This window comes from Sus scrofa, chromosome X, assembly GCF_054392235.1.
Source record: "Sus scrofa isolate SSC_HxYL_T2T_F1_AM1 chromosome X, Sscrofa_HxYL_maternal_Yorkshire_Landrace_v2.0, whole genome shotgun sequence".
Taxonomy (NCBI): domain Eukaryota; kingdom Metazoa; phylum Chordata; class Mammalia; order Artiodactyla; family Suidae; genus Sus; species Sus scrofa.
Window position 1 is genome coordinate 50,163,037 of NC_139401.1, and position 26,820 is coordinate 50,189,856.

The 26,820-nt window shown below is 39.6% G+C and overlaps 1 protein-coding gene across 33 annotated transcripts in view; it reads right to left on the bottom strand.

Moving 5' to 3' along the window:
- Positions 1-26,820, bottom strand: part of HUWE1 (HECT, UBA and WWE domain containing E3 ubiquitin protein ligase 1) — a 162,342-nt gene that overhangs the window by 84,707 nt on the left and 50,815 nt on the right. For 20 of the 33 annotated variants that reach the window (XM_085007954.1, XM_085007948.1, XM_085007944.1 and 17 more), the window contains 15 exons: positions 24,044-24,106; positions 21,239-21,316; positions 20,339-20,386; positions 20,190-20,258; positions 19,635-19,734; positions 17,633-17,754; positions 16,890-17,040; positions 16,613-16,740; positions 15,915-16,055; positions 15,606-15,711; positions 14,747-14,872; positions 14,166-14,267; positions 13,638-13,718; positions 1,042-1,148; positions 476-653 (listed from right to left, as the gene is read on the bottom strand). In XM_085007954.1, coding sequence (XP_084864080.1) covers positions 476-653; positions 1,042-1,148; positions 13,638-13,718; positions 14,166-14,267; positions 14,747-14,872; positions 15,606-15,711; positions 15,915-16,055; positions 16,613-16,740; positions 16,890-17,040; positions 17,633-17,754; positions 19,635-19,734; positions 20,190-20,258; positions 20,339-20,386; positions 21,239-21,316; positions 24,044-24,106 — 1,600 coding nt within the window. The remainder of the gene's footprint in view (positions 1-475; positions 654-1,041; positions 1,149-13,637; positions 13,719-14,165; positions 14,268-14,746; positions 14,873-15,605; positions 15,712-15,914; positions 16,056-16,612; positions 16,741-16,889; positions 17,041-17,632; positions 17,755-19,634; positions 19,735-20,189; positions 20,259-20,338; positions 20,387-21,238; positions 21,317-24,043; positions 24,107-26,820) is intronic. The other 13 variants (XM_085007951.1, XM_085007938.1, XM_085007956.1 and 10 more) reach the window with 1 other exon arrangement.

Here is a 26,820-nt window from a genome sequence, read left to right on the forward strand (position 1 = left end):
AAACTGGATTCTTTCTGGAACCTTACCTTCCTTCTATGTCTCAATGGTCTGGTCTCAAATACATTGAGAAAGAAACCTATTTATTTGTGACTATCTTAGGGACCTGGACATTAGAATAGAAGATTACCAGGATCAACACCTTGGGACTCCCTATCTCCCGTTGCTGAAGACTAGATGGTAGACCTGAAAGTCTACTGCTAATTCTCTAATATCTATTTCTTGCCAGCAGTATAACAGAACATTTAACTGTTGAGAAGCATGGACGTATTATGAGCAGAGGTTATAGATGAAGTATTCTTTTTTACCTGCAAGAGAATGTATGGTGATAATTCCCATTAAGCTTAGCATACCTAACCACAGAAATGGAATAAGGGCAAGGAAGAGTTTCCTTGCTAAATGGTGGCTTGATAATCACCTAAATCTTGGCATGACAGCAAACCAATTATGTACTGTGAGATAAATTCTGGTGACTTACCAAGAGGATCAGAACTCCTCCTCCTCCGCATGGCTGGGAGGTAATCTGGAGACAAAAGAACTTTGAAGAGACGTTCAAAAGGTTGACACTGTACAAATGACTGAAGACCTCGGGCATTCAAGCAGAGTGCACTGAATACATTTGGGAGGGAGCCAAGGACTTCACGGGTAGCAGGAACCTAAAGAGATGATAAAGTGAACTTGGAGACACCTGAAAGAGTCCAGATAGAGTTAGGAAACTCTGGCCAGGGGTACTATACACAAGACTCCTTACAGGAGTTCCTGTGGTGGCGCAGTGGAAACGAATCCAACTAGGAACCATGAGGTTGCGGGTTCGATCCCTGGCCTTGCTCAGTGGGTTAAGGATCCGGCGTTGCCATGAGCTGTGGTGTAGGTTGCAGATGCATCTCGGATCCAGTGTTGCTGTGGCTGTGGTGTAGGCTGGCAGCTATAGCTTTAATGGGACCCCTAGCCTGGGAACCTCCATATGCCAGGGGTGCGGCTCTAAAAAGCAAAAGAAACAAACAAACAAAAAAGATTCTTTACAAAGCAGCAGAAAGGACTCACATCTTTGATAAGCAGAGCATGCAGCATGACATCTGTCAATCCATTATCCTGGAGTGAGGACAGCAGTGATGGTTCTTGAAATACGAACACAGTCACCACTTCAGTAGCTAAGAAAAAGGATAAGAAATATAAGAAACTGAAAGATTCTCCACAAGTATTAAAACTCCAAAGGCTCAAATAAAAACAAAGAACTCAATGTACAACAATTTAAATGCATGCATATGCTTACTATGAAGTAAAAGTACTTAATACTGCTCATTAGAGATCGATCACTGTTAGGAATTTAGTGACTACCCTTTCAAGATTTTTGGAGGGTAATGTACAGGCATGATAATTATAGTTAATAATATTGTATGGAGTATCAGAAATGCCAAGAGTAGATTTTAGGTGTTCTCCTCACAAAAAAGAGTAAACTATGTGAAGAGATAGTATGTTAATTAGCTTAACTGTAGAAAATATTTTACTAGGTATATCAAATTATGTTGTATACCTTAAATACAAACAATTTTTAAAAAATATGTAAAGTGAAAAATTTAAGATTTTTTACATTAATGAACATATTTTTACATTAACGAGGTTAACTTTTTTCCTAATTGTAATATGCCTCCATATGCCATGAATGCAGCCCTAAAAAGCAAAAAAAAGAAAAGAAAGAAACGCAATGCTTTTGTAAGAAAATGTCCTTAAAAATTGCCTATCAAGACAGTTCCCTTCGTGGCTCAGTGGTTAACGAAGCCGACTAGAATCCATGAGGATGTGGGTTTGATCCCTGGTCTTGCTCAGTGGGTTAAGGAGCCGGCATGGCCATGAGCTGTGGTGTAGGGTCGCAGACGCAGCTCGGATCTGGTGCTGCTGTGGCTGTGGCACAGGCTGGCAGCTATAGCTCCAATTAGACCCCTAGCCTGGGACCTCCATATGCCTTGGATGCAGCCCTAAAAAAAAAAAAAAAAAAATGCCTATCAAGAAATGAAAGAAAGGCAGAATAGACCAATAATTACAAGAGTTTTTTAAAATTAAAAATACTACCAAGTAACAGAAAGGAACCAGGCCAACAATTTTAGATGTATTATGAAACCTTCTAGAAGCAATTAAAACATGGCTTCCTAATTCATTTAATGAAATTTTTGAAAACTTTATAAACCATCTATAAAACAAACTTGTAACTGTTGATGCCTGAGAACTAAAAGAAACCTGAGGATTTTCAGTTCAAGATGGTGAACAAAACACCACTCATCAAATGCTATTGAAACAGCAGATAATACTGCTAATTACTGGGACCAACAGTTGTCAGTGAACTTTGTTATTTCTGATGAGCTATAAATGTATGGCAAATGTTAAGTCCTTTTGGGGTTTCTACTGGTATATGACAGACCCTTCCATAGACTTTCATTTGTACAAAATGTGTAGATTCCAAGGAGCTACTAAAATTGAGTATTCATAAACTAAAACTAGTGTATTACTAGAGGTTACTAAGACATCAAGTCTGTCATTTTAAGGAGGTCTAACTATAATGCTAAGTCATAATAACACTGTGCAATGGGGACAGTTTAAACTCTCTTTTAATATTAATGGATGATTCCTATTTGTCTCAGCATATTTTCCACTCCACTTCTCCAGAGGGAGTCACTTAATCTCTTTCTTAAGATCCATGATATAATAATCTCTGTGAATGTAATTGTGTTTAAATATATGTATTTTATTCTGTAAAAAAAAAATAAAAATAAACCTCTACTACTTGATTAAAAAAAAAGAATTACAAAAGTATATTATTGTGTATGGCAAATATTTTGGGGGAACACACACCAAAATTATGAATAGCAAGCTCTCTGTGGGCTGGACAGACAGGCGCTTTCACTTTTCATATCTATAATGTACTATACCCTAATGTTTGCGGTTTTTTGGTTTTTAAAATTTTTTATTATAGTTGATTTATAATGTTGTCAATTTCTGCTCTACAGCAAAGTGACCTACTTATACATTTACATATACATTCTTTTTTTCACATCATCCTCCATCATATTCCATCACAAGTGACTAGATATAGTTCCCTGTGCTATACAGCAGGTCTCATTGCTTATCCACTTCAAATGCAGTATTTTGCATCTACTAACCCCAAACTTCCAGTCCCTCCCATGCCCTCCTCCTCCTCCTCCTTCTGAAACAGTCGGTAAGAAAATAAACAAGTGCCAAAACAGTATGAATAGAAGATAGGCTTTAAAAAAAACAGAATAATAATTACAAAAGTACATTATCGTGCATGGCAAATATTTTGGTGGAATACACACCAAAATTATGAATAGCAAGCTCTCTGTGGGGCTGGATAAACAGGGGCTTTCACTTTTCATATCTATAATGTACTATACTGTAATGTTTGCACTTTTGTAAGAGCTAATGTTACTATTTCATAAGCAGGACGATGATTAAGATCCATTAAAAATAATACAGAGCAGATGGCAAAACAGCGTGACAGATGAATCTGATGACTCGCCTCACTGAGTATGCGCTTTAGTGGAAGGAGCCCTAAACTCAGGGTCCTAATATCTGGCCTGAAGTCCCAGCTTCCTCACTTTTTAGCTCTCTAATCTTCAGGAAATCACTTAACCTAAAATCCTCCATTCAGTCATCTGTTTAAGGATCATGATAATAGCAACCTCAGAGATGTTTATGAGGATTAAATAGAATACACACACACACACATAAACACACACACACAAAGCCTAGGTAATCTATAAAGGGAGTAAAGAAAATTACTAAGGTGAAAGATAGACTGGCAGTTTCTCAAAAAGTTAGAGTTACCACATGACCCAGCAATTCCATTCTGAGTATACAATCAAGAGAAATGAAAACGCATGTCAACAGAGAAACTTCCACACTTGTTCATAGCAGAATTAGTCTAACAGTCAAAAAGTGGAAAGGACCCAACTGTCCATCAATGGATGAATGGATAAAAAAATGTGGAATAGCCAAGCAATGGAACAGAACTTATCTGTAACAAGGAATGAAGTACTGATCCCTACTATGACAGGGATAAACTTTGAAAACATTACGTTAAGTGAGAGGGGCTGAACACAAAAGCCACATACTATATAATTCCATTGAGATGAAATGTTCAAAACAGATAAATCCACAGAAATGGAAGGTAGATGAGTGGTTGGGGGAAAGTAGAATTGGGAGGGAGTGCTAATGGGTTTGGAATTTCTTTTGGTGATGATGGAAATTAGACTGTGGTGATGGGTGTGTAACATTGGGAATATTCTATACAAACACTAAATGGTATACTTTAAATGGTAAATTTTATGTTGAATGAAGCACATCTCGAAAAATACAATAAAAAGAGTATTACCAGAGAAAAAATAAAATTAATAGATGATTAAAAATTAAAATGGACACACACAAAAACCAATTAGCTCCAGATGGAACCAAGCAACTAACTCCTAAGACAAAAGTTCTCTTAAAAATAAGCTAATAGTTGGCAATCAAAAGCATCTTGGAAGATTATAGAGAAATTCTCTCAGAAAGCAAATAACAGGAGATCAATATGATAGTCTTACTGGCTACACAATAGGGTTTCCAGAAGAGAACATATAGGTTAAAAGGAACCAATGAAGTTTTCCTGAAGCAGAAAAAAAAAATCAGATTTTACAAAGTGCCTAATGAACTGCTATGGGAGCACTGAAAAGAAATAGAACTAAATATATTCTGATAAAATTTGTGAACTTCAAGGGTGAAGAGAAAATGAAGTTTTCTCTTTACAAAGAAACAAGAACCAGTTTAACATCTGGGTTATCCACAACATGAACATAAAAAAAGAGAAACATCCACAGAATTCTTTTATTTATTTATTTTATTAAAGTATAACTGATTTACAATGTTGTGCCAATTTCTGCTGTGCAGAAAAGTGACCCAGTCTCATTTATACACACAGGATTCTTAAAGAAAAGGAAGTATAAAACCCTAAAAATTACTGAAAGACATATTCCAACTAACTTAAAAAATGAATCAAAGAAAGAAGTAAAGGCAGGCTAAAGGTTTTATTTTGTCTAGTATGGCAGAAGACAGAGTAAGACATTTTAAAAGTCTAGATGTTGATAAAACAATAAAAAAATTAAAAAATAAAAAAATTAATGTAAGATCCAGAATACGAAAACAGCATTGAGAATTCAGAGGCTCAGGCTTTTGTCTTGAGGGTAATTTACCTAACCAAGTGACCTCGGTTTTCAAGACTGTTCAGGGTACTTGGAATAGGACATAAAAGCACAGGGGCATATATTTAACGAGTAGAAAACCTACTAGAAAGAGATTTCATTTACATTATGGACGGCAATCACATGTGATAGAGCCTGCTCAAGAGTTGCTGCTTTCCATTTCATGACTGGGTCACTCTTGATTAAAGGATGGGACTCAAGAGTCAACACAAAAGCTGACTGTGGTTATTTGGCACTGCAGAACACACTTCGACAAAAGTATGTCCATTTCCCATGTTTTCATAGATTCCTGGGTGGCAGTTAATGGTGTTTTTCTGGCGAATGGACTCAAATTATTATCCCATTCAGGATCATACCCTATGGAACCTTCCACATTGGGGCTACATTGCTGCTCAGACTTTGCATATTACAATTGGTTTCATGCCTCAACTCAAGCGAAGACCACAACAGAAGCACATTTTAATGCTCAACTCAAGCGAAGACCACAACAGAAGCAGATTTTAATGCCACAGCTAACAAGCCCACACCTTTTAAATAAGCTCAATGGGTCCATGAGATGGCCAGTCACTGTAGTCCCCAGACCCTTGAGTAAATATTGGGTTAAATATTGTGGTATCCCCATGGACAATGGCCTTACCCAAACTCTGGTTTCTTAATGTGATCTTTTTTTTTTAAATAATACAATTGTAGAATGTTATTATTTAATTGTATAGTTGCATTATTTAATTATAAATATCATCAATTCTTTGATGGAGAGGAAATCAGAATCAGATGTAAGAAGACTTCAGCATTCTAAGAATGATGTCAAATGACTGCCTTCATGGTAGATTAAGCACTTATTTACTATGAGATAATACTTCTTCAGAGATTCCTTGTTTGTGTATCAATTGTAGATTTTTGGTTTGCAGTTATTCTAAAGTTTTGATATAAGAGTCTATATGTATATGAGATTGCTTTAAGTTGTTGTTCTCTTAATTGCAAGGGCATCTCCAGTGTCCTGCATTTGTACCCACCTCTTCTCATGATTTCTGACTTTGGTGGGATAATTGTGCATGGATGATTTCGTATCTTTAGTGTACATTTACTGGCGAGCCTTGTCATTTGTGGAATTTTTGTTTCTGCTTGTGGCCTTTTCTTTTCTGCCTAGAGAAGTTCCTTTAGTATTTGTTGGAAGGCTGGTTTAGTGTTGCTGAATTCTCTCAGCTTTTGCTTATCTGTGAAGGTTTTGATGTCTCCTTCAAATCTGAATGAGAGCCTTGCTGGGTAAAGTCATCTTGGTTGGAGGTTCTTTCCTTTCATCATGTGAAGTATATCATGCCACTCCCTTCTGGCCTGCAGAGTTTCTGCTGAAAAATCTGCCAGGATAGCCTTATCAGGGTTCCCTTGTATGTTACTTGTTTCTTTTCCCTAGCTGCTTTCAAGATTTTCTCTGTCTTTAATTTTGGTCAGTTTGATTAACATGTGTCTCGGTGTATTCCTCCTTGGGTTTATTTTGTATGGTACTCGTGCTTCCTGGATTTCAGTGAGTGGTTCCTTTCCCGTGTTAGGGAAGTGTTTGGCTGTTATCTCGGAATATTTTTTCTGTCCCCTTCTCTCTCGCTTCTCCTTCTGGCACCCCTATAATACGGATGTTGGCACGTGTCACGTTGTCCCAGAGTTCTCTGACTCTCTTCATTTGTTTTCAATCATTTTTCTCTTTTCTGTTCCGCAACCATAATTTCCACTAATCTGTCCTCCACCTCACTTATTTGTTCTTCTGCCTCCTGTATTCTGCTGTTAGCTTCTTCTAGTGAGTTTTTTATTTCAGTTATTGTATTTTGCATCTCTTCTTGTTTTATATATTGTATCTCTTTGGTCACTGTGTCCTGTAAGTTATCCATCTTTGCCTCCAGTTTATTTCCAATGTCTTGCATCATCTTCAGCATCAACAGGCTAAAGTCTTTTTCCTAGAGGCTGAGAATCTCCTCATTGCTTAGCTGACTTTCTGGGGCTTTTCCTTCCTCCCTCATCTGAGTTATAGTTCTCTGTCTTTTCATTTTTACAGGTTTTTGGTGTGGTGACCTTTTATAGATAATAGGGTTGTAGCCTCTCTTACTTCTGGTGTCTGTCACCCTTGTGGCTGAAGTCTGTATGGGGGCTTGCTGTAGGCTTCCTGATGGGAGGGACTGATGCCTGCCCACTGGTGGGTGGAGCTGATTCTTATCCTTCTGGTGGGTGGGGCTTAGTCTCTGGATGGGATTAGAGGCAGCTGTGTGCCTGAGGGGTCTTTAGGTAGCCTGTTTACTGAGGGGTGGAGCTGTGATCCCACCTGGATTGTTGTTTGCCCTGGGGCTTCTCAGGCTGACTGACAGGTGAGACCAGATTTTCCCAAAATGGCCACCTCCAGAGAAAGGGAACTGCTGAATATTCCTGAGACCTTTGCTTTCAATGTCCCTCCCTCACAACAAACCACATTCACCCCTGTGTTCCCAGGATGTCCTCCAAGAACTGCAGTCAGGTTTGACCCAGATTCCTATGGAGACCTCACTCTGCCCTGGGATCCAGTGCATGTGAAAGTCCGTGCGCACCTTTAAAGAATGGGGTCTCCATTCCCCCAGTCCTGTGGAGCTCCTGCGCACAAGCCCCACTGGCCTTCAATGCCAGATGCTCCAGGGGCTCTTTCTCCCAGTGACAGATCCCCACACGTGAGGGTTTGATGTGGGGCTCAGAACTCTCACTCTTGTAGATGAGTCTCTCTCTGTGAACCAGTTAGTTTTCAGTTTGTGTTGCTTCCCACCCAGGAGGTATGGGGTTGTTTATGCCGTGAAATCGCCCCTCCTACCTCTTGATGTGGCCTCCTCTTTTTCTTCTGGAATAGGATATCTTTTTTAAGCTATCTGGTCCATTTGGGTGGGGATTGCTCAGCTTTTAGTTGTGAATTTTGTTGTTTTTAGGAGAGAAGTTGAGCTCCAGTCTGGAGCCTCTTAATGTGATCTTTATGTACTGCCCTCATTGGCATCATGGCCAACAGAAATACATGGAAAGGAATAAACAAACACCCCTTCTCTGACTAGCAAATTTGTAAGCGATTGCCCCAATCCACTGGCACAATGCTGTGTCCTCACAAAGACTGATTGTTATACAGGCCTGCTCTTGGTTTATCCTTCCTGCCATCCTACTTCTAACAACACCACTATTATAGGCATCGCAAAATGTTAGTTCCCATTGGGCTTCCTAGTAACACTGACTCTCATGAGGGTACATATTTTACTGCTCATTCAGTCTGGATATGGGGTGTAAAAACAAGACATCACTTGAGCTTCCAATCTGTCTTATTGTCCACAGACAGCAGGCATAACAGATAAACATAACAGTCTACTCAAGGACACTCTCTTAAACTTATAAAAAAGACAATGTTCTCCTAAATGGGTCTCTCTTTTGCCCACTTTCTTAGTTATTCTGAATTCTTAGCCTTTTAAGTCATTTGACAGCCTAACAAAATTCTGCTAGGAATTGCTATTCTCTTTTCTAGCCAGAAGGGGGACACTCCCCATATGGGAATCTATCATACCCAGATGAAATCCTTCCTCACTTAAAGATCATTCTCTTTTTTTGGAGTTCCCGTCGTGGTTCAGTGGTTAACGAATCTGACTAGGAACCATGAGGTTGTGGGTTCGGTCCCTGCCCTTGCTCAGTGGGTTAACGATCCGGCGTTGCCGTGAGCTGTGGTGTAGGTTGCAGACGCGGCTCGGATCCTGCGTTGCTGTGGCCCTGGCGTAGGCCGGTGGCTACAGCTCCGATTGGACCTCTAGCCTGGGAACCTCCATATGCCGCAGGAGCAGCCCAAGAAATAGCAAAAAGACAAAAAATAAAAAAAAAAATAAAAAAAAGATCATTCTCTTTTTGATTCTGGTGTAATCCATAGACTGGCACTTGTATTGAGAATGGATAATGGACTGGGATTCACTGAAAATTAAGAGCCCTCCTCCTCCCAAACTGACTATTTTGTATGCCATGAGAAATTTTCTGCCAAACACCTTTTTCAACATGATAGTCTACTACCTGGAGAACCCTCTTTGCCAGAAATGGAGATCTTGGTGCCTAGCTGGCCCCACATCCACAACTTTATGGTTCTTCCAAAGAGGAAAGGAAAATCTTAAATTAGTTTCCAGTACCAACATTCTTTTTTTTCTTTTTTCTTTTGCTTATTTTAGGGCTGCACCCATGGCAATGTGGAGTTCCTAGGCTAGGGGTCTAATTGGAGCTACAGCTGCCAGACTATCCCACAGTTGAAGCAACACCAGATCCGAGCCGAGTCTGTGACCTATACCACAGCTCATGGCAACGCGAAATCCTTAACCCACTGAGCGAGGCCAGGGATCCAACCCGTGTCGGATTCATTAACCACTGAGCCATGACAGGAACGCCTTAAATTATTTCTAGCACCAACATTCTTAAGTAGGATGCTAGCTCTGGATCCATTCTATTACAGAGATACTGAATGAGAAACTACTACATTATCTGAGATAACAATGCCAATGGCTCCTATAATAAGTGGGAATCTCCAGCATGCCAAGGCCCATAGACCACAGGTCTGAAAATATTACGAACATTCTAGTTCCATCTGGCCTGGCAATACTTCATTTGGCTGGTTTGGGTCTGGGATCCTACCATTCCAGCTCAATGCCAAACTTTTCGGGTTCTTTCTTATCCATGCTATAACCTCACTCAGGCCACAGTTTTCCTGTAAGAAATTATGCTATAACTCCTGGAGACAAAGCAATTCAGTCACTTTTATAATTATTTCTCAAATGTATAAAACTTTCCTTCAAGGTTTTGGGGCTAGGCCAGGACCTTCTACAAATCCAGAATCCCAGATGATGATTTCAGCATAACTGATAATCCTGGCCTCAATGCTGATACCCTCAAATGTTAACTGCCCCCTAACTGCTGTCATATCACTCAAAACAACTCCATGGCTCCATGAGCTGATTTCTCCTCATTTGACAGTCCCATACTTCACTCTACATTATCCCACATTTCTTTCTTCCTCAAACTGATGGGCAATATTTTTTGTAATAGTAACAGAGAATGTCACCTAACCGCTAAACCTCCAATGTTACCAGGTGCCCCAGAGGCCAGGCAACCACTTACACAGATAAATATTGCCTCCTTGGAGGTCTTCAGTATTCATACTGACTGTCATCCTCCCTAGTTAAGCAGTCCACAATCACTATGCTGTTATTGGCATTAGCTAGGCTAGGGACAAAGCATATGTATACATCAACAGATTAAAATGTGGCAAGGATAAGACAGGAGGTAAGAGAGAAGAAAAGGCAATTGGGGAAGTTAAAGGGGACATGGCTGGGTATAAAAGTTGGGGGAGTTCCTGTCGTGGCTCAGTCATGAACCTGACTAGGATCCATGAGGATATGGGTTTGATCCCTGGCCTCGCTCATGGGTTAAGATCTGTCACTGCCATGAGCTGTGGTGTAGGTGGAAGATGCGGCTCGGATCCTTTGTTGCTGTGGCTATGGCTGGCAGCAGCAGCTCTGATTAGACCCTGCCCGCCCCCCAGCCTGGGAATGTCCATATGCCGTGGGTACGGCCCTAAAAAGCAAAAAGTGGGGTAGAAGCGCCAGAGATGGGCTTCAGAAGGAATCAGAATCTTTATTTGGTGAGTTTCAGCATGTAATTATTGCAGTGGGACTTCATAATCATAGCAGGTACTTTCTCACTGACTTCTTCATGATCTCCCTAGCCTCCCCCACCAATTGAGAGTTTTTTAATTTTTAAAAATTATAGTTGATTTACAATATTCTGTCGATTTCTGCTGTACAGCAAAGTGACCCAGTTACACACACACACACACACACACACACACTCTTTGGTTCACATCATCCTCCATCATGTTGCATCACAAGTGAGTAGATACAGTTCCCTGTGCTAAACAGCAGGATCTCACTGCTTATCCAATTGAAAGTTTAAACGGCTATCTTGCCCTTGCATGTCTACCCTGATAAAATTTGCTGACTAGAAGCTCTACCCTCCAATGCCCTTAGGCTACTGGTTCTCCAGTAACACAACTCCTGCTCATCAGGGTCTTCCATACTTCACCACCTGTGCCCTTCTAAATCCATATACCTTCACCCATGTCCTATGGATATCTGATACCCAGGGTACCTTAGATCTGACTAGAAAGCTCTTTCATCAAGTCCTGTTACAAAAGAGACCATCTTTTTAGCTATTATATTGGGCTTCATCTTTGGTATAACAGCACAAGTTGAGGTGTTTTCAATTCTGTAACACACATCTCATAAAGACTACCCAGACAATGGCATAACTCTTGGCTGACCATATAAATCCAACAGCTCAGACCTTAGAAGCCCTTAATGAGGGACAAAGCAATCTTTGTTAACAGATTAGCATTATATTACCTACTGGTATTTCAAGGTAGAGCTTGTGCCTTACTTAAAAGGGGACTTCCTGTTGCATGTGGGTTAATAATATAGGAAAGGTATCCAGAATAGTTCAACAAGTAAAACAACAAACTAAAACAGCTAATAATATTACTAAACTTCTCTAAGAGATTCTCAGATATCCATTAATTTCTTTTCCTGACCATCTACTTTTGCCTGGGTTTCTGAAAGGCTCCACACTATCATTAATGAAGCTAAAATAATAATTGCTAATTATTCTGGGTTTCTTTTGCAAATTTGGTCCCTCTCCAATACAAGTTTGTTTATAGGAAATCTGGGAGGCTGTTAGGCTAATTCAAACACCAGGATGAATTAAGACTTTAAAGAAGGAATTTTGATCTCCATCGACATTTTGTTGTGTATGTGCTCAAAGGTTTCATTTAATGCTTCCTGAATTATCCTGAGACAGCGCACCTGCTCCCCACCCCTACCTGACAAGCACATGTATCCTCCTGTTGCTTCTTAAACTGCCCCTTTAGAGAAAAGGCCTGTGAACTTGTTCTTCTCTGTTCTAGGGCTTTCTCCCAAAGAGAGAGCCATCATTCCCTGACCCTTGACTTGGGGTTTCTCCAACTGTGTAATTAATCTTTCTTTTATTATACAAAAGGACTATTGTTATGCATTTTTCCACCTGAAACTAACCTTGGAAGGAAGTCTCTCCATGTTAAAATGGAGTTGCTGTAACACAAGGAAACACTTCCTTGATCTGGTCAAGAGGAACAAAACATTCAACACAAAAATTTTCTGTTAACCTCAAACATAACGGTGAAATACTGAGTGCTTTTCCCCTAGGAACAAAACAAAAAGGCCCATTCTCACCATTTCTGTTAAGCATTGTATTAGAATCTTTGTCAAGGCAGTAAGATTAAAAAAAAAAGCATAAAAATCATAAAGAAATAAAACTATTTGTAGATGACAAGACTTACAGAATATTTTAAGAAATCAACAAAACAACTATTAACTAATTTAGTGAGATCACAGGATTCAAATATACAAAAACCCTAAATTGCTTTGGCAAGGGAGTTTTGCCAAACACAAAACACAAAGTATGTGCTGGCAGTATCCAAAACTACTTCCTCTAGACACCCCCAAAGTATTAAATATGTGTGATACTGGTACAAGGAGGGCTTCTCTATTCTATACCTCTCACTAAATTCTTTTACAGTTTTAGGGAGAATTCCAGAAACATATATATCTCGTGTATTGTCTTGAACTTGTACGGCTCTCAATAAATGCCAAAAAAATGAGGTTTTAACAACAGTAGTACTCAAAGTAATGCTAACGTCAAAATGCAAGCAAATTGTCTACAAATAACTACAAAGTACCCACAGGTTCCAAAACTGCATTTTTTACAGAGAGAAACAATTTCTATAGTACAGCTAATGGGTGTGACATTTTTTTTTTTTCCATGACTGCACTTGTGACCTATGGAAATTTCTGGGCCAGGAGAAATACCACAGCCAAGGCAATACCCAATCCAAGTCACAGGTTGCAGAAACGCAGGATCCTTAACTACTGAGCTAGGCCAGGGACCGAATCCACATCCTCGGAAACAATATTAGGTCCTTAACTCACTGAGCCACAACGGGAACTCCTGACATTCAATTCTGAGAATGAAAACCATTCTGATTGGACTTTCTAGACCAAGGTTAGGGACTAACTGTTGAATAAAGATGTTTCTTATCACACCTGCAAAGAAAGTGTGGCACAAAAAGCCAAATGCAAACTAATACTATGTATTACAAATGATTCGTAATACACTGCAAATGGATATTTATTTGAAACTCAATTTTGACCTTTCTCTATTTCATCACCAACTAGAAAGATACATAATCACACAGTAGACAAATGTGGATAGTAAAATCCTGCAAGGGTATAAAACACACAGAGAACTCTTTTATTTTAGTTTGATACAAACATCAACTCCACTTACCTAGGAGAAAGAGCGATGGGCCATAGTATTCTGCGTTGCTGATGATGTGTTTCAGGGAGGTAGGCAGAGAACCATCCATCACTAAGAGAAAAGCAAACGTCAAGGAGAATACCATCAGTCTGGGAGTAGTTTGATGAGTGGGGATAATGGAGCAATCAATATATTACATATGCCACACAGTGGTGAACAAAAATCTATGTTGATTCCAATTTAATAGCCCCCACTTGTTTCTTCCTAATATTCTATTATTTATTCCCTTTCCATGCAATAAATAACCTTTTAACTGTGGGTCAAAGAATAAAAGAATACAGATAATGAGAGACAGAGTGGGATAGCAGGCTGGAAGTAAATACAGATTGAAAAGCTGAAAAGGAAAAAAACAGGTGAATCATTATGATATCCTTAGGTCTAGGAAAAGTGACACTAAACTAAAAGCTATTCAAAGTGGCATAGCCTCTTCCTAAAAAGTATGAAAAGGACCAATCTTTGAGAGAGTCACCCTTCCAGACAGTATTTAGAATCAAATACCATGTCGTATGCCATCTGAGAAAGCAGGGTCTTGAATGGCCTTCTTGAGGAAATTCAACATTGATTTGAGAAGTGCAGCTCGCTGTGGAATACACTGGACTCCTGGCAAGGGAGAAAGAGGATTATACTGGATTCACCATTAGACCACAAGTAATAATTTTTAGGAGAATCATACACACTATAGCAACACTAGCAGGTATTCGAAGTGGTATCTCTGAATGTTGGGACAAACACTTACCTAAGCCTTAAAGCTGGAAAAAATAAACCACCAAGGACTACACAAAACTACATTAAAATTAAAAGTCTAGAGTAAAAAAGAAAAATTACAAAGTAAAAAGATTAACTCTTTGATCGCCAGTTACTATTACCTGCCCTCAGACATGGCTATTTTGATAAAATTATAAAACACTATGAAATAAATGCTAATATGAGAAAATGAATGCTGGAATGGTAAAGTAACATGCCCAGTCTTAAGAGGCAAACCTTCAAATGTACCACTTAACGCTCCCTCAAAGCACCCTGCTTCACTAGTTTAGTAATTCAATCAGTGTGACTGGCTGTGTATCTACATGTCTACACACCTGGACGAGGGCCAGGGCCAGAGGAGATGCTAGTGCTGCTAGAACTTGATGCTCTTAGTTCAACATCCAGCCGATGCTCCATAGAGATGGATGAGCCAGGACTACTTTCCATAGTCACATCTGCAACTAAAGTAAAAGTTATGATGAGGAAATTACTTTGAATAAAAGGCACGACCAAAAGAAAGACTGTGAATATTTTTCCTATGAGGTGAGATGAATGATATCAATGTGAGGATTAAAATATTGAAACCCAAAATGAAAATAAATTTGACCATTGAACAACACGATTATGAGTATCTGGTCTTCTTCCTGATATTATGATTTGAAGGTGGTTCCCTACCCAACAACTTTTTCACCCCTTTCCTTTTCAAAATAGCCAGATAGTTTCAGAGGGTCTCATTTTAGAGTCCATATTCTCCTTATCTTTCTGTAACAAATATTTAAACACCTACAATATATTAGACACTACCTGAGATTATAACAGTGAACAAAACAGTATCCTCATCTCATAGAATTTACATTTTAGAGGGAATAAGGTAATGAACCAATACTTAAGGAAATAGCTATTAAGTCTTGAAAGAAAACAGATTAACACCATGGAGTGACTGCAGAACTCTACTGCAGCTCCACCACCTGCTTTACTTTCCATTTCTATTCCCAACAACTTGTGCCTCCCTTTTCTGGTTATCCTTGTGGAGAACAATACACAAATCGTTTATGGAGAAAAAATTGTTTTGCTGCAAACAATATATGCTCAAGTCAGTTGGGCACTTTAGCATTTATCAGGAAGAATGAAAATTGGGGTTGGATGACAGGAAGATGTCAAGCACAAAAATACTGACTTAGTAACTGTTATTACCATCCACATCAGTTTCCATTTCTTCTCCTTCTTGTGTAGTACTGGGTCTCTGGATCTTTGGCTTGATCACAAAGGGACATTCTTTTCTGCACAAATCTACTTCATGCTATGATCAAGGGAAAAACAGTAAGATAATCCTACACATATACTGGAGATTAAAACAACTATAACAAAACAATGTCACAGGCAAATTATACAATTAGTTTCTAAAAACAAAAGAGGGATAAGATGGCTCTTTAGGGTTATTATAAGAGTTCCCAGACTCAGCTCTCACTACATTTAAGTACATGCAAACTGTTTCTTGTATACCTCAAGTCTATAAATGAAGATAGAAAGTCCACTATGAGACTGAAAAGCTGCCATGTCCAGGTTGGTGATGAGATCAACCACTCTGACGGCTCTGGTGACAAATGTTATCTGGTCCTGTTCATCACCAAGAAACTTTATGACCTATCAGGGAGAGGAAAAGGTAAAACCAATAAAATGGAAAGACAAAGCTGTAAATTATGTGCTCTTTTGGAAATAAGCAGTCAAAGGTCTCAGGGAAACAGCATGGTATAGCAGAATAAAATATGTTTGATTTTTGGCGCTTGTCAAATGATAGCTCTATCACTTCTGAGAGACAACCTCCTGAAGTAATAGGGACATAAATTACTTTTTAGGATTAAATATTCAGGAAGAAAAGAGCTGGTGCCTGGTGCCCAGCACATAGCAAATCCTATCATTACTAAAGTCATGATAAGATGTGGCAACATCTTAATTAGAACCCAAAGCCTCCTATCATACCATGCTGGACTATGATCAATTCTTAATAATGGAAATAGCTGCTCACAGTTGTTAATGAGGTAACTAGAAGGCCAACTTGTGAAATTAAGTACAACATTTTCTGAGTAAGCTTTCTTATGCTAACTCTTCTCACTGTAAACCACTTCAAACTTAGAATTAATTCTATACCCTTCTCTTAGTTGATTCCCCACAGATATATATTTTTTAAAAAAGTAAAGCACCTTCAATAAGGCTTCCATCATTCCACAGGAGACCAAGGCTTCACCACCAGCATCATAGCTGGCCAAATGGTATAAAAAAGAGAAGAGAGCAGTGGCAAACTGGTGAGGGTATGGATCCATGGAAGGATCTACAAGGGAAGTTTGGGAGAGGGAGAGAAAGAGCAAACTCAGAATTTGGTGTTAAGTTGGCAGGATGTTAAACAAAATCAGGAAAAAAAAAACAAACAAAAGGGTAGGGCTCTTCTTGGTACCTAGGATAATAACCACCAAAACTTACCAATCATGGCCTGGATACAGTTCCGCACAAGTACAGGCAAAAATCCATGGTAGGAAGCAGTTCCAGTACAGTCAATAATACTGCTGAGTTTGGGGGTTCTTTCTAAGTGGACAATTGATGTTAATGTTCGTAAAGAAGCAGCTTTAATCTCCTATGAAAACAGAAGTTAAATATACATGAGATGTGTTAAATAAGAAGTAAATGACTGAACCAAACAGTTACAATACCTATTCTAAAATTTAAGTCATTCTATGGAGTTCCCGTCATGGCTCAGTGGTTAATGAATCCGACTAGGAACCATGAGATTGCGGGTTCGGCCTTGCTCAGTGGGTTAAAGATCCAGCATTGCTGTGAGCTGTGGTGTAGGTTGCAGACACCGCTCGGATCCCGCGTTGCTGTGGCTCTGGCGTATAGGCCAGTGGCTACAGCTCTGATTCGACCCCTAGCCTGGGAACCTCCATATGCCATGGCAGCGGCCCTAGAAATGGCAAAAAGACAAAAAAAAAAAAAAAAAAGTCATTCTACTACTACTGGTAATTGCTTGGGATAGATAAAAGTCTGGTGAGAATAATACTGAAAATCCACCATATGTTAAATTTATAGCTAAATATCCAAAGAGGAGGAGGAAGTAAAAGGGCTAAACTTCCCTCTTGTGGTTCATTCTAAACCGCTAAGAAAAACCAAAAGGCAAATAAATACATAACAAGCCTGATATACACAGGAAAATATTAATAAATACTCACCATAAGCTGCTTATCTGTTATCTGAAGGACATCTACCAACTCCTCTATCAACCCATTATACAAGATACTGTTTGCTGACTCCTGCAAGGCATTGGAATACACTGCAAAAGGAGAAATAAACACTTTAGGCAAGAAGGCAGTGGTCAAGCCACTGCCCAATGACAAACCTTTGGCATCTACTGGTTCTGGGGAAGGATTCCCTTCCCACCAGCATTAGAGGGCAGAATCACTGAATTCTAGAGGACTGAATTAAATACGGTGATAAGCTCTAAATACCTACCAAATCAGAACATTCTTCTATTAATGGTATTGTCTTAAGCTAGGATTTTCAGGATTGAAAGTATGAAAAGAGAATGAAAGGTTAATTTTTTATAACATCACTACTTGATAAGTATTATGCCATGGACCTCCATTTTAATCTCTTCATGTATTCCTGTTTTTCACTGGAAACACATAAGCTCTAAAGAACAGATTTAATGGACTATTGCAGACTGAGAAACTTGTATGACACTGGAGTAAAACTTGAGAATGTGGAGTTCCCATTGTGGCGCAGTGGTTAACGAATCTGACTAGGAACCATGAGGTTGCGGGTTCGATCCCTGCCCTTGCTCAGTGGGTTACACAGCTCGGATCCTGTGTTGCTGTGGCTCTGGCATAGGCTGGCAGCTATAGCTCCGATTTGACCCCTAGCCTGGGAACCTCCATATGCCATGGGAGCGGCCCTAGAAATTGGCAAAAAGACAAAAAAAAAAAAAAAAAAAAGTTGAAAACTTGAGATTGTGTGTAAATCCATTTCCAATGAATCCCACAGAGGTAATACTGGAGAGAGCCTTCTAAAGTGCAAACTAGTGAGATTTGAGCACATTCATTTAGTTACGCTGAGCATAAATAGTACAGTAGAATTTCACTTCAAGGAATTCAGTGTTTAAAAGAGTAGAAAAACAATAACATAATAAAGAATGGTAATATTAACAGCAGCTACCATTTCATACCTTCTATGGGCCTAGCCTGTGCTTTACAGGTTTTCATTTAATCCTGATCAGCTTATAAAATACATACTGTCCCAATATTAAATGAGGAAACTGAGGCCAAAAGAATAAATAGGTGCCTAATAATCTGCTGAGTCAGGGTGAAAGCCCAGGACTGACCCCAAAACCAATGTGCTTTCCGCTCTACCTACCACCTTACAGGAAAAAGTAAAATGCACAGTATTGACTATTTAATGAATTTCAAAACTTCACTCCCAAGAGTACCCATCGTGGCACAGCAGAAAGGAATCTGACTAGAATCCATGAGAATGTGGGTTTGATCCCAGGCCTTGCTCAGTAGGTCAGGGATCTGGCGTTGCCGTGAGCTATGGTGCAGGTCGCAGTCATGGCTGGGATCTGGCATTGCTGTGGCTGTGATGTAGGCCGGCAGCTGTAGCTCCGATTCGACCCCTAGCCTAGGAACTTCCATGTGCCATGAGTGTGGCCCTAAAAAAATACAAACAAAAAACTATACTCCTAAAGAAGAGGAAGATGAAATGGCAAGAGGGAAAAATAGGGTGCAGGGGAAAGATGAGTATCTGAACACCCCAAATTTAAAAAACAAACTAACAAAAAAAAGGCATTCCCACTATGGCATAGTGGGGTTAAGAATCCAACCATAGCAGCTCAGGTCACTGTAGGGAGTTTCATCCCTGGCCTGGCACAGTGGGTTAAGTGATTCAATCCTTGACCTGGGAACTTCCACATGCTGGGGATGCAGCCATTAAAAAAAAAAAAAAAGACTAAACTCATGTGATATGTCAATAACCATCACATCCTCTTCTGATCCATCATTTGGGAGCCCAAGAATGATAAATAACAGTGAAAACTAGGAATGCTGGCAATTTTACAATGTAACTTGCCACCTAGGTAATTACAATAAGCCTTAAAGCAACAAAGACAGATGAAATTCAAAGGAAATCAAGTCTAAACTGCCTAACCAAGGCCTGTTAATTATAGTGTTATTCGCTTACCTAATATGGATATTGCATGCAGCCTGGCCTGAACAGCTTGCAATCGCTTCCTATGATTAGAAAAGCCATGGGCCAGCCGTATGTGTGTAAATAACAGCATCTGTAGAGACATAAGACCTAAATTAGAAAACCAGTGGAAAAGGTGACTACATTTTCTGAGGGCTAAATCTTACTCATTGGGCTATTTGATAATTAGCAAGAGTTCTAATTTTAATTTTTTAATCAAATTAAATATTTAATCACCATTACAATGAGCAGGAAAAACAACAACAACAACAACAACAAAAAACTAAATGTTTTCTCTTTTGGTACCCAAAAGCGTTGAGCTACCAACCACTTATTAGATACTCATGGTGAATAAGACAGCTTGGTTTTCCTCAAACTCTCATAAGGGCCTAGAAAGTAAGTATCAGCCTCATAAAAGATGAGGAAACTAAGGCCCGAGAGGCTAATGTGGTCGTGGTCCGACTACATTATCTCCCAGCCCCAGCGCATACCAATGATCTTATATAGGTAACAACTACACCCTTTAGATATTTTTAAGACATATCATACCTGCTTATCCTTAGGAATGCTGTACATTTTGGTAAGAGATTCCATGATTTCAGAAGGACTTTCTGAAATCTACATTAGAAAAAAAGAGTTAGGAACAAAAAGTGAATCAAATATTAAGAAACTAAGCAATAGTCAAAGATTTCTCTTACCTTGTCAAGTTGCTCTATGTGAATATAATGTAGTGTATTACTAGTTGTCTGAAATTTAAAAGACAGAAGAATTATTAGGAGTCACTTTATACCTTAGCTTCCCCTGCCTGCAATTACAAGAGCTATCTGAAAAACAAATGTCACCCTAGGTTGAAGCCTCAACTAATGCTTTTAAAATCAAAGTATCTTTTGAGTCTCCCCAAATATCCATTACATATAGATTATATTCTCAGGAAAGCTTCTTGGAAAGCAGCAGAATCAAAACACAATGCACACAGTCAGATACGTTTCATACTCTTCCTTACCCTTTTTTAGCCTTCACTGACTAAATACCTAGAGCCTCTGTTCCGTATTCACAGCAAAGAACGAATCCATGAAAATGGTCTCTCTCTAAATATCTATTAGAGCTGTTCTCAGGGCACCACTAATCTAGAACGATTATTATTTTATATTACATACATTGTAATGTAATAGAAAAAAGATCTTATTCACTAGTCTACTTCTAAACCAAAGTGAAATTTTGTATCTCCTCAAAGAATATGGAACAACCAGATAATTGAAGCAGGACCCTGTAAGCAATATATAGACTTCTTGCAAGCTGGCTAAAGTAGAGAAAGTTGAGCCATGACTATCCAGACTATTGTACTACATGGTGGAAATCTCAACTGAGACTGAGAAAAGTAACAGTGCTTCATAAATAGAGTCCTGTCTTTTGGCAATTTCAACATGAGAGAGATTCAAAGCTATCAGAGCCAGGCATACATTGAACACATTTCTGGGAAGTTGCTGGGTTTATTTAGCTTAGCAGGGCAGCAATGTAGCTTAACATCATTCCCTCACAGAAGTCAATCCCAGCTATAGATCACAGGCTGTATTTGAGCAAGTGTGAATGAAACTCACCCTTTTCTCAATTTTGACCTCGGCCCCAGGGTCTGCATAGAATTCAAAGTGTAGTGTAGTTGCACTGGGTGGGTATTTCTGCATATAAAACATATGAAAGAATCAGATACCATCTTGTCCCAAATCTTCCCTCAAAGCCCTAGCCACTTGTCCAACTCATTGTGGCAGCAGAATGGGCAGCATAGTCAGCAGCTACAGTGCCTTCACTCCTTGTTTTAGCAGAGCTCAGATATAACAACACAAAATCAGGAGAATGGAGCCCAGAGCTCCAAAAGCTTTCATATTCCTTACTTGCAAGTTATTAGTTGCTTTTTCTCGCAAGAGATCAATTTTGACTATAGTTATTCTTAAGAGGAAAGAGGGTCAAGTCTGCCCTCAATAATGAATAAAAATCCAAGGATGAAGGATAAAGACAAGGAGGTATGTTCCACTTCGAGACTGGAAGAAAATATTATGGAAACCTTAGTGTGTATCACCACTTTTTGAAATATTTTACTCAAACTTTGCCCCATGGACACACCTCCATAATTCTTTAAATACTCCTTCCCATACCATTCTACATCATTTCTCATGATATCCAACTGCTTTTCTGCACAGGTAGATACCAAGTCAATATAAACCAGACTCTCACAAAAACTCCTCTTTAGCTCTAGAAAAAGCAACATGAAAAACAAATTAAGACTGTCAATCCAGGGAGTTCCCATCGTGGCACAGCGGTTAATGAATCCGACTAGGAACCATGAGGTTGCGGGTTTGATCCCTGGCCTCGCTCAGTGGGTTAAGGATCCGGTGTTGCCGTGAGATGTGGTGTGGGCTGCAGACAGGGCTTGGATCTTGCATTGCTTGTGGCTCTGGCATAGGCCGGTGGCTACAGCTCTGATTAGACCCCTAGCCTGGGAACCTCCATGTGCCCTGGGAGCGGCTCAAGAAAATGCAAAAAGACAAAATAAAACAACAACAACAACAATAATAACAACAAACAAAGACTGCCAATCCAGCAGGCCCATTAAAGTGTATCTTTGAAAGAAACCAGTAGCAGTGGTTGTCTCTGGAGCTGGAGAATTACTATACACTCTTTATACTGAAAAAATTTTTAATGTGTATGTCTTACTTCCTTTTAAAATAGATAAACTTTTCAAAATCCCATGACATGCCAAATATCAATAAAATGATGCATGATTTCTCAACATAGATTGGGACCAAGATGGGTAACAGACACCATAAAAGACTACAGAGTATACCATACTGTTTTGCCTAAGTGGCCAAAAACAAGATTGATACACAAAAGGAGCCTCAGAATTATTCAACTAAACTTTAAGATGAAAAACTAGGGAGTTCCCATCATGGTGCAGCGGAAACAAATCCAACTAGGAACCATGAGGTTGCAGGTTCAATCCCTGCCCTCTCTCAGGGGGTTAAGGATTTGGCGTTGCTATGAGCTGTGGTGTAGGTCACAGACACAGCTCAGATCTGGTGTTGCTGTGGCTCTGGCGTAGGCTGGCAGCTACAGATCCGATTAGATACCTAGCCTGGGAACCTCCATATGCCATGGGTGCAGCCCTAAAAAGACAAAAACAAACAAACAAAAAACACCCAACCCAAGAACTATTTTCTCAGAATTAGAATTCTAAACTGAAAACCCTTTAAAATTTATATAGCTTTGATGATTAAAACAGGCAAATATCACCTCCCATATCAACCAGTATACATTCATATAATGCACACTAAAGAAAGTATACCAGCTAAGGTGGGAAAGTAACTTGTTCTAGTTTGCAGTTTTCTGTGACCAGAAAAAGAACCATTCTCCCAGAGGAAAAAAGGCTTGCTAAGATAAATATGCTAAATTTCATTGCAGCCATTTGTCCTATACACGACAAACAAAACAGTACATCTGCTGGGAAATATAGTTGCTTCATGGCATGGAATTAACCCAATTGTGCTTTATGTGTTAATAACCCAATTGTGCTTTATGGTTCTACAGTAACACATCAAAGCAGAGGGGTGGATGGCCTGAGCTCATAACCTAAACATGGGTTTGCCACCACCGTGAGACAGGGCATGAGGGGAAAACTTGGAAAGCACAAGAACATTTCAAGTTCTCAGTAACCCAAATGGCAGAACTGTTCTCCAAGCAGCCATTCTTTTTTTTTTATTTTTTTTTGTCTTTTGTCTTTTTGTTGTTGTTGTTGTTGCTATTTCTTAGGCCGCTCCCACGGCATATGGAGGTTCCCAGGCTAGGGGTTGAATCGGAGCTATAGCCACCGGCCTATGCCAGAGCCACAGCAACGCGGGATCCGAGCCGCGTCTGCAACCTGCACCACAGCTCACGGCAACGCCGGATCGTTAACCCACTGAGCAAGGGCAGGGACCGAACCCGCAACCTCATGGTTCCTAGTCAGATTCGTTACCCACTGCGCCACGACGGGAACTCCAAGCAGCCATTCTTAAGTCATGCCAGAGTGCCCAGAGTTCTGACAGTTCCAGTGAGATAACACAAGGAAATGTACTTTCTGGGATTTTTCATCACTTTCAAACTGATTTGCCAAATTCAATTTCCTACTCAAGAGATGGGTATGATCATACACTGTATACTGTGTTTCTCAGATTTTTCATTTACCACCAGTACACCAAGGACCCAAGCATTTCTACAAAACGTATCCTAGGTCTCAATTGTTCTCAGGTTCCTCAAAGGTCCTGATGTGAAGTGGCAACTTTAAATACCATATATTCATTATTAAGTAAGGCTCAGAAAGAGACCATACACAGCTCTGCCAAAAGACATTCATATCCCAAAGAGTTACTTACCATCATATGCAAGTCTCTGCAACACTCTGCAAGTCCAAAGCCATTCTCCTTTCCACCCCAGCTCTTGGAAAAGGAAAAAAAGACAGTATTAAAACACTGCTTAAGGCCTATTTGTATATAAAATATTTAAGAGTATGTGGTTGTTTGGAACACAGTGTTAAGAAGACATCCAATGTTAAAGTCAAACAAAAAGAGGGAGCAAACAAAAGCAAGGACTTAAGTAAAACTCAAGGCAAGATGGTCTGCCTAAAAGTGATTTCTCCAACAAGATCAATTTTATTGTTCCGTGAGGATGCTACTGGGAAGAACATAAGCAGCTATTGCAAGCTAAATGCATTTTACATGCCTGTAGTCATGCTTGCTGAAAAGTCAGTCCTGATCCATGGGGTCATTAGTACTACTATGTTTTCCATGCTCAGCCTGCTCACCTTGCTCACTAGTGTGGAATCACATGCTCTCCAGTTCCTCACTTTTTGGCATAGCCAAAGTGCAAAGTAGAAGATTCTGCATTGCTTACTACTATTGTACTCTGCCACCACAGTCTAAAAAACTCATCAGGTAAGGTAACGGGGGAAAATAGCTCAACTGTACACTAATGTTGACTTCTAAATTTCAAACCCTAGCCATACAATCTTGCTTAAAACCCAGCCTACATTTTCAACAGCATTTGAGAAATCAATCATTTTTGTCTAATTCAGAACTCTCCCAGGGGTAGGGTGGGCATTTGCTCAAAACATTCAAGAGTAAGCATATTAGTCCCTGCTTCCTAGGAAAAGGCATACAGTTGGGATAAAAAACAGTTAAATCGAAAAGTTTGGAAGAAAGGTTAGGGAGTAAGATGCTTTGAAAAGCTCCAAACCTGAGACTCTAGGAGGCCACATGTATGCCCAAGTTTGGGCACATTTTCAGAAAAGACCTCAGAAAGCACTAAATTTCCACACCTCTGGCTGACATTAGGATCTAAGCAAGCCAGGCGTGAAGGCTAAGCCAGAGTTGTAAACTTCATGGTGGAATAGCAACAATAATGAGTACTGATACTGAAGATGCCAACATACACATAAAACCCATAGGAGAAGACTGAGATATTTTTATTTTCAGTTCTAAGAGTTTAAGGCAAATCACTAGCAGAGCTAACAGAATAAATTTCAATGACCATACGAAACCAGTTCAGCAAAGTCTAAACAAATACAAACCATAACAATAAATCTTAGGAAAGGGCAAGGATCTGATTTTCAGAGGTGCCACATTACCTTGATTACTCAATAACAAAATGAGGCATGCAAAGAAACAAGACACTATAAAACAATCATGGGGCGAAGACATGGGACAGTATAGCAACCTGAGGAGTGATATCAGCAAGATGGCTGAATAAGATGTCTTTTGTTGCCCCCACCCAAATCAATTTGGCATCCATCCAAGGACAAAAGTGCCTTTGGAATTCCCATATGCAAAGGGAATTGGGAGAAGTCTTGCCCACCGGTTTGTTGGATAATAGGCATAGAGACCTCAGTCTCAGCTGTGGACCCTGCAGATGCCTGTGAACTGACTGCAGCCACTCTCAGCAGCTGTTTGAAAGCCCCAGAGCACTGTCGTAAACAACCATCCATGGATGATAAAGAACAAAAGCATTTTTTAAAAAAAGAGCTAAAATAATTTGTTAATGAATACACAATATAAAAAGAGGTAAACTGACATCAAAAACGTAAGATGGGAGGGGAGTCAAAAGCAAAGTTTAAGGAGTTCGTGTTGTGGTTCAGTAAGGAACCCAACTAGTATCCATGAGGATGTGGGTTCGATCCCTGGACTCGCTCAGTGGGTTAGGATCTGGCATTTCTGTGAGCTGAGGCTATGGTGTAGGCTAGCAGCTGAAGCTCTGATTCAACCACTAGCCTGGGAACTTCCATATGCCACATGTGCGGCCATGAAAAAAAAAAAAGAGCAAAAAAGTAAGGTTTAAAAAAGTGAAGTTTTTTTGTGATCAAAGTTAAGTTGTTAACACCTTAAAATAGACTACTATATCTCTAAGACGTTTTACGTAAGGCTCATGGTAACCACAAAGCAAAAACCTAGATTAGGTACACAAAAAATGAACAGAAGAGAATCAAAGCATACTACTATGAAAAATGACTAATTCACAAAGAAAGGCAGCAAAAGAAAGAGACTAGGGAAATATAAAACATCCTAAAAAGAATTAATAACATAGTATTACTGAGTCCCTGGCTATTAATAACTACTCCAAATGTTGATAGACTGATTTCCTGACCAAAAGGCACAGAGCAGCTAGATGGAACAAAACAAAAAACAAGCCCCAACTAAATGCTATCTTGAAAAGACTCATTTCAACTTTAAGGACACACAAAGTCTCAAAGTGAAGAGGTGGAGAAAGATGTTCTATGTAAGTGGAAACCAAAAGACAGCAGGGGTAGCTATATCCATATCAGACAAAACAGGCTTTGATTCAAAACCTGTAATGGGAGACAATTAAGGTCATCATATAATGATAAAGGGGTCAATTCAAAGAGGACATAACAATTCTAAATTATATGGCCATATATGGGAGCATCTAAATGTATTAAGCATATGTAGTTCCCGTCATGGCTCAGCAGTTAGTGAACCTGACTAGTATCCATGAGGATACAGGTTCAATCCCTAGCCTTGCTCAGCAGGTTAAGGATCTGGCGTTGCCGTGAGCTGTGGTGTAGGTTGCAGATGCGGTTCGGATCCTGCGTTGCTGTGGCTGTGGTGTAGGCCGGTGGCTGCAGCTCCAATTGGACCCC